This window comes from Bufo bufo, chromosome 2 (assembly GCF_905171765.1).
Source record: "Bufo bufo chromosome 2, aBufBuf1.1, whole genome shotgun sequence".
Lineage (NCBI taxonomy): Eukaryota > Metazoa > Chordata > Amphibia > Anura > Bufonidae > Bufo > Bufo bufo.
In genome coordinates, this window is record NC_053390.1 from 729,674,676 (window position 1) to 729,683,404 (window position 8,729).

An 8,729-nucleotide genomic window follows, 5' to 3' on the forward strand; every position below is an offset into this window, starting at 1 on the left:
TGGATGGGAAAGTAGTACACTCCCTTCTCAACAGAAACCATCCATATTAGATTTGCCCCTGACCAAGATGCGCTTGCCCGTTTGCTGGTCAGTGGTAACGCCCCTTGTTGCCTCCTAGGTGCAGATTTGCTTGCAAAAGAACATGCTGGTATCTCACATCAGGAGGACGGCACCATGAAGCTTACAGGTGCCCTCAACGACCAGGAACTTTGTTTGTTGGCCATTAGTGATAAAATTCCCTGGTCCATGTTTGTATCAGTACTCCCAGAAGCTGAGAAAAGCAAAACCACTCACCATTGGATGGTACATGACCTACATGCCGTTAATGAAGCCACAGTTTCTAACACCCACATCGTGCCCAATACACACACACCTTGTTGGCTCAGGTTCCCATTACCCCTACTCACTCCACTGTGATTGATTTGTCCTTTAGTCCCTACCGCCTCACAGATGAGGTGGTAGATGCTTTTTATGCCTAGAACTGGCAATTTTGTGTTCCCCCACAATGTACTATCAGATTATTACATTTAGATTGTATTGTTATGAAGTCAGTGGCCATGACTCAGCTGTCCTCACCCAACTGCATGGCCAGCAATAACGCCCCGTAGCATATTATTCAGTCAGACTTGATCCCTCCCGTGGCCAGAGGTGCCCCTTTCTGCATCAGAGCTGTAGTAGTTGTACTAGCTATGCTTGATGAAAGCTCGGAGATAGCTCTAAACCACAAAGTGATGGTGATATTACATCTATCCTCATGAACGTACAATCCAAATGATTGTTTTGTTGCCCGTTATTTGAGAATGCAGTGTTCCATTTTGTTGCCTGACAATGTTGCTCTCCAAAGGTGTAATACTTTGGACCCAGCCACCCTGTTGCCTCTGGATCAAGGGGGGAGGGAAGAGTTAAGGCACCGCACTTTGAACTTTTCTTCCAGATTCAAAGGAAGAGGCTCCTGACTGTTTGCAAATGATGTCACAAGAGGTAGTGGGATTTGGTAAATCAGCCATTAGGTAATCTAGATCATGTGCTCTTTGTGGATGGATCGAGGTATGGCCAGGATGGCAGGTACTACACAGGTTGGGCAGTGGTGATTAAACGTGAACTACCACACATGTCTGCTCAAGAAGTGGAGCTAAAAGACTCTGAAGATGGCTTGCAGATATGCAGATGGAAAAACAGCCAACATTTACACTGATTCCAGGTGTGCTTTTGGGATAGCCCATGACTATGGGCCCACATGGAAAGCCAGAGACTCCTTGATCGCTTCAGGTAAACCCATCGAAAATGGGGAAGCAGTGAGGTCTCTGATGGAAGCCCTCTTGTCACTAACATGAGAGGTGATGATAGCAACGAAAGGCCACTGTAAACAGATGCAGAGGAGGCAAAGGGGAAAGCCACGGCAGATCAGGCGACAAAAATGGCAGCCAAATTACCTAAGCAGACCCCTGTCTTAAGTGGCCACAGTTCAGGTCCCTGAAATAACTCCTCCTGTCTCCCGAAAGTTCTTAAGACCTTACAGAACCAGATGGGGAAGGAGGAAAGGGACTGGTGGATGGGAAAGGGGGGACTACAAATAAGAAGGGAAAACTTTTCCTTCCCAGGTCCCTCTACTCCACGATGGCACAGGCAACCCATGGAGTGATGCACCAGACAAAAACTGCTATGTGTGATTTAGTACGTAGCATATGGTACGCCCCAGGGTTCAGCACTGTAACAGTCAGACATACTCAAGGATAAACGGTTGTGCCCACAACAACGTGGGCAAGATGGTTAAGGTACCCAAGAAACACGTCTTGCTTTTTGTATCTGTTTCAACGTTTGCAGACTACCTTAAACTACCCATGGTGGGCATGTATGAGTATGTATTGATATGTGATGACTTGTTTTCAGGATGGCCAAAACCGTACCCAAAGAAGTAAAGAAGATTATGGCCGAAGTTGTGTGCAGGTATGGGGTACCTTAGATCATTGAAAGTGACACAGTTGTTCACTTCACAGGTGAAGTGATGCAGGAGATGATGAAGGTTTTGGGTGTAGGACAGGCCTTACATGCTTCGTACCATCCACAAAGCAGCAGTAGAGTAGGGAAAAGGAACTGAACGGGACACTAAGTTAAGATTCAAAAAGCCTTAGAGTGCCTGCTGGTAGCCCTCTTTTAGTAAGGTATACGCCTAACCGTGAGACAGGCCTTTGTCCCTATAAGGTCCTTTTTGGGTCAGCCCCTAGGATGGGATTTATTTCCCACAGCAGTTTCAGATGCAACATGGTTGTCTGGCAGATTATGTGATCAGTTTTGTACAAGCATTTGACTAAAGTACATTTTCGAGTTTTTGCTTCACTTCCAGGTTTTGATAAAGTACCAGGAACCCACCCACTTGTGTCTGGAGATTGGATGGTAGAAAAAGACACATTAGAAAAGTCCTAAAACCCTGGTTTGATGGTCCATTCCGAGTGTTGTTGACCACAAGCACAGTGAAGCTCAAAGAAAAGCATAATTGGATTGATTTCAAGCAAGTGTTGAGACTGGTTTTCCCTTGTGTGACTGTTGACTGTTGAAATTGTATGAAAACATTGATCCAGAAAATCAGAAGCATTGATGACCTCCAGTCCCCTCATATAATGTCAACGCCAGTTAGGGAAAGATCATCTGACTTCCCCGTGCTCAAATCCAGTGTCACGGGAGGCTGTTCGCTAGGTATGGCTTGTCGTGGAAGCTGGTGAAGAGGACGTCGGAGCATTGGGACAGATGTTTAGGTTTAGGGAGAGAATGAAATTCAAGGGGGGACTGTTAAAGATGTGTGAATTTTATTCTATATTTTGTATCTCTAGGACTGTAATGAGTTAACTTTTTCTTTTCCAAGTGCCTTCCTCCCACCCCTCTCTTTGTTTCAAGACTGGAGAAGAGAGGGGGGCAAAGAGCTGTGCTGTGAGAAGTGTCTGATTTCTCATCTTTCTACAGGTGTCCCATAGAGTGTGGTGGAATGCGTAAGCCAATCATATGGCTTGATGATATGTATATATTATCCACTGCCTATAGAGAAGCACCTCTTTGAAGTGTCACATATGACGTATGCAGTATTATTGTTAGAATAGAAGCCATTACAAAATGGCGATGGTAACCAGATGTTTACATTAGTTCACATTCCAAAGTAGGGCCCAGTGCGCAGATGCAGGTGTATTATCTCCTCTCTCTTATCTCTTCTTCCTTTTTGACCAATAAAACAATGTTTAAGCCTCAGTGAGGACTGCCCTCTTCTGAAGATGTATATACGCTTACCCCATGTAATAAAAGTTAGAGATTGCATTGACCATCTATGTGTCAGCGTCTAGTCTCTCAGCCACACGTGGATATTAACCCCTGGGGGGGGTACATTGATTTGGAACACCAGAGTGCATCTTAAATGCCCTAACTTAGGGCGTCTTTATCAACGTCAATAGGTCATCAATATCAGATCAGCGGGGTCCGACACCCAAGGAAAACCCCTTTTAAGTGGAAGCTACATTGGGGCCGCAGTCACAGATTCCATCTTGCATACAGCTCAGCCCTAATTAATGGGCCCAGACCAGTGATACCCAACCTGCGGCTCTCCGGCTGTTGTAGGCTGTCCGAGTATGATGGGAGTTGTAGTTTTGCAACAGCTGCAGGACCACAGGTTGGGCATCCCTGGCCCAGAATATGTGACCGATGAACGAGACATCATTGGCCTAGGAAGAGGTTGTGACGCTCATGGAGGTCGGTGCAACTGTGGAGGTCTCGGGTGTCGGACCCCCCGCAGATCTGATATTGATGACCTACAATATTAATTACCAGATAACTACTTTAATGTAACTGGATTTTCAGAAGAGCAGCGTCCGGTAACCGCATTCCCCAGTAACCGATCCGTACATTGGGACAGTGACTATATTACGTACTTTCTGCTCCAGGTGCGTTATTCCTTGCTGGATCCCTGAAAACACCTCTAAAGAGGACCTCTGCCTAAATTTATACAAATAAAATAAATTCTCTTGGTTACAACTTCCTTAAAGGGGTTGTCTCACTTCAGCAGATGCCATTTATAACGAAGAGAAAGTTAATACAAGCCACTTACTAATGTATTGTGATTGTCCATATTGCCTCCTTTGCTGGCTGGATTAATTTTTCCATCACATTATACACTGCTCGTTTCCATGGTTACGACCACACTGTATTGCAGCAGCTGTGGTCGTTCTTGCACACTATAGGAAAAAGCGCAGGTCTGTTGGATGGGACTGCAGGAGTGTCCATAGTCCAGCACTTTTTTCTTTAGTGTGAAAGCACGACCACCGCTGATGGATTACAGGGTGGTCGTAGCTCCTGGATATGACAAGTGTATAATGTGATGGAAAAATGAATCCAGCCAGCAAAGGAGACAATATGGAGAATCACCATACATTAGTAAGTGCCTTGTATTAACTTTCTCTACATGATAAATGCTATTTGCCGAAATGACACAACCCCTTTAAAAAGGGAGTCACCGCCAATACACGTTTTTATGGTCCGGCAGGTGCACCTCACCGCTATGTTTGATCCTCCTGGAAGTTATATCCATATGTTGTGCTGTTATTTCTGAATAAACCCTGCTGCGCCTGATGGAGACCTGATTAATCCGCTGCCAACAAGGGGGCTGCAGAAATCCCTCCACCTGCAGCAGAAACAACCCCATTTACAGGAATACATTTACTGCTTTTATTGTGGGAGGCCTCTGCCCTGAAGAACAGTTCCTGCTTTTCTATACAGTAAAGTACACCGACCTGACTTAGGAATTGAGCTGTGTGAATATATTTGACATTCAGTGGGAATGCTACCGCCATATACGTGCCAACTTTAAGAGCTCAAACTCCTTGTTCATAGGGTTTGGAGACTGGACTGTGACGCAAATTGCCCCTGTAGCTTTATAAAGCCGAATGGGAGACTTGTAGTTTCCATCTGAGCAGTCAGACACCATCACTCATACACCCTCTGCAGGAGAATCGGATTTTAATGGTCTTAGTGTCCTCATCACCGAGTGTTAATCTGCTGGGTGTCAGGGCGGCCAAATAACCCCTGGAGATTCAGTCATCGCCAAATCCGAAATTCATTGCTTGTGTTAATGTGTCCGACAACTTGATGGCGATTTTATCTGCGAGAAAACAGAGCAATGTTAGGTTTACCCCCAGTCATCCATCAAGTCATAGCTACTGGTTACAGTGGGAATTACTATCCAGTAACGTCTTACCGCAGTGTGAGGGCTCATGCACATAGCTGCCGGGCATGTGCTGCAGACTACAAATTGCGGTCCGCAATGAACAGGCACTGACTGTGGGACCGCCGCATACGGATACAGGACCCATTCACTTGAATAGGGTTCACAATCCGCATCAGACGGTCCACACCACAAAACAGTCATGTATGCACTACTTTTTTTTGCGGTGTGGAGGAACGGACAGAAAACCCACGCACCTTCTGGATTGCAGACCCATTCACGTGCACAAACGGCCGGTCCCCGTAAATTGAGGAACCGCTGTTTGCAGGCTGCAATACGGGCACTGGCCGACAACAGCCGTGTGCATAAGCCCTAACTGTTAAAGATTTTTACGTTCCTTGAACCTACGACTTTAGAGCTAGACTTAATGGTACATGAAGAGGTTTTCCAGGAATCGGCAGGTCCCACAAATCCACCTTGGGGCTTGTTCACATCTGCGTTGGAGGCTCAGTTACAGATTCCGTCTAAAACAGAGGACCGATCCATACAACATCGGGACAGTAACTATATTACATACTTTATTCTACAGGTCAGTGATTTCTTTTTGGATCTCGGAAAATCCCTCTAAAGGGGACCTCTGCCTAAATTTATCCAGGGTGCAATTTCCTTAAAGGGAGTCACCACCGATGCACGTTTTTAAAGGGGTTGTCCAAGTTATATTTATTGATCAGCTATCCTCAGGATAGGTCATCAATATCAGATCGACACCCGGCACCCCCGCCGATCAGCTGTTTGAAGAGAAGGCGCGCGCCGTGCTAGCGCCTCCTCCTCTTCACTGTTTACCTTCTCGCCGTTGTATCTACAGTGGTGAGCAGGTGTAATTACACCCAAGCCGTCCCTTTCATTTAAATGGTACGGATCGCTCCTATACAAGCGTATGGGAACGATCAGTCCCATTGAAATGAATGGGACGGTTAGGTGCAATTACACCTGCTCACCGCTGTAGATGCAACGGCGAGAAGGTAAACAGTGAAGAGGAAGAGGAGGAGGCGCTAGCACGGCGCGCGCCTTCTCTTCAAACAGCTGATCGGCGGGGGTGCCAGGTGTCGGACCCCAGCCGATCTGATATGGATGACCTATCCTGAGGATAGGTCATCAATAAATATAACTTGGACAGCCCCTTTAAGCTCAAACAGGTGCAGCTCACCGCTATGTTGGCGCCTGCGCAGCCTTTCAGCTCATTGGAAGACACTGCCCATAGAAACGCCCAGACGGCACCACAGCGATGACGTGTGCCTGCTTGAGCTTTCCAGCAGCTGCATGGGGAATTTGGGGGAGGAGCGGGACTCCATTGGGAATAGGCCCTGCCCCTTGGACTCTTATGCTTATTTCCATACCAATATAAGGATGGTTTTCAAGGGCAATAAAGAACTAAAAAAAGGAACATAAAAGTCTGTCTGTTATACGGTGTGTGAGCTGGAGGGCACCGGGAACAGTTTATAACGTGTATTGGTGATGACAGACTATATTGTGATATATCAGATAAATGCAGGTCCCACCTCCAGGACCCTCACTTCTACAATGGCGGTTCCAAAGTGAAGGAGAGCGCACCGCGATATGACACTAACATCTCAGATGAGACAACCCCTTTAATGTTACAGTATAATACTCTACATTTCCAGTTCTGGGGTCTGACTCCTCTCGGTGGTCTCACAGATGTATGCAATGCAATGGATTCATGGAATAAATTAAACAAGGTGATCGTAACAACTGCGGTATTATGGAGGTGTTATCCTCGAGAGAACACAGTGTGCTGCCAGAGCACCTTAGGGTGGCACAACGAGCGCCTACAGCTCCCTCATGGGGAACCATAGGGATGTAACATGGTGCTGTACAGGATCCGGGCACAGGAGGCCTTGACGCCCCCCATACACATTGGGATGTTCTAGTCTAAACCCAGAAACACTATGTGAATAGGGAGCTCCCTACTCTCCGCTGACTGATTTTGGGGGACAGAAGGATGGGGCTAAATTTGTTTTCATTCGATCCTTTTGTTCTCCCAGGAGATAAGCCGCCCCCAAAGAGTACGACTGCAGCTTTCCCCTCTCTCCAGATTGAATGCACAAGCGCTTAGCCGTACGTATATGAGGGGGGGGGGGGGTAGCTGTCGGCTGATTGATCGTTTGCCCAAGTTACTAAATGTATGGCCAGCTGTAGGTCCCATGTATACGACCGTATCCTGGCCACTTCGTTTTTTCTTTTTTTAATTCTGTAGAAATGTCCGATCCTGTAAAATGGACAGGAATAGGACATGTTCTATCTTTTTTGTGGAGCCGTGGAATGGACATACGGATATGGACAACACACGGTGTGCTGTCTGCACATTGAAATGAATAGGTCCACATCTGATCCACAAAAAATGCGCAAAAGTTGTGTGCATAAGCCCTTAGTCTGAGCGTCTATGGATAAGGACCATGCAGACGGTCAGCCTCAGTTACCGCCGTACACATCACCATATGCGCAGTCCTGCAGCGGCCGGCCACTCACTTGCTCTTTTCTGCAGCTTCTTCCTCCTCTTGCTCGCCGCCTGTAGCGCCTGTCCTTGTTGCAGTGGATCCACAGACTGGATTTCCATCAAGCTGGGAGCTTTGGGGACTCGCTCCGTTTCCTCCTGGGTCTTGCTTTTGGCGGCTTTAATCTCCACCGTCATAGGTCCAAACTATAAAATAAGGGAGACGTGTGGGCTCATTGATATGCGGCCGCGTGGCCTGCGATCGGGCAGTCAATGGAGCTGAGCTGCAATACCAAACACATCGGTTATACCATGTACAGCGCTGTGCTTGGTAAGCTCCTGGAAGGCCGCCGCGCTCCGGTGACTGCCAGGACTCAGACCCCCACTGATGTAAGGATAGGTCATCAATATTATTTCCCGGATAACCCCTTTAAAGTATAACTCCAAGCAAAATGGATACTGTATGATGCCTTGTTCTAACACTCCAGCACGCACCGATAAGTCCTGATATTCATGAGCCCCGGCGTTCTCCGCCCCCTGCCAGCGTTTATTCCAACTGAATTTACAGAAGGGGGCGGAGAAAGCCAGAAGCTCATGAATATTTAGGACTCATCAGCATGCGCTGGAACTGTTTAATACAAATTTTAGCAAAACAGCTGAGCCAATTACAGAAAGTGACCCTGCATTCAGCCACCGGGATCTGTCAGTAGTTTATGGTGCCCTTAGTTAGGAGGCCATAACACTGGCGACAGATTCCCTTTAAGGGGGGAGCGCATGACCTCTCTGAATCCCTCTGTCATGGCCGCCTCCTGCCCCCCACTTGACATGACACTGTCTGCTCCGCCTGGAATGCTGCCATGTCCTTCTATGCTTTGCTGAGCCCACTCCTCCAGATTGGGGAAAGGGGAGTCAACTGCCCCCCACATAACAAATGATCATTTATCCAGTCAGCAGGATCAACCCTATTATACCAGGCGTCCTGCCTGCTATGCATCCTGCTGATACAAATGATACCTG

General features: G+C 47.2%; 1 protein-coding gene across 1 annotated transcript; it reads right to left on the minus strand.

Moving 5' to 3' along the window:
• Positions 1-4,421: 4,421 nt before the first annotated feature.
• Positions 4,422-7,940, minus strand: LOC120990228 (guanine nucleotide-binding protein-like 3-like protein). Its single transcript, XM_040418898.1, has 2 exons — positions 7,748-7,940; positions 4,422-5,137 (listed from the first exon to the last, which is right to left on the minus strand). Exons 1-2 carry the CDS (start codon positions 7,908-7,910, stop codon positions 5,070-5,072), a joined length of 231 nt encoding a protein of 76 aa, XP_040274832.1. The 5' UTR covers positions 7,911-7,940; the 3' UTR covers positions 4,422-5,069.
• Between the last annotated feature and the right edge of the window lie 789 nt (positions 7,941-8,729).

Coding starts and splice junctions, on each gene's coding strand:
- LOC120990228 (XM_040418898.1), bottom strand. CDS start 7,910: ATGACGGTGGAGATTAAAGCCGCCAAAAGCAAGACCCAGGAGGAAACG. Junction 5,138..7,747: donor GAAGCTGCAGAAAAGAGCAA/GTGAGTGGCCGG, acceptor GTTTTCTCGCAG/ATAAAATCGCCATCAAGTTG.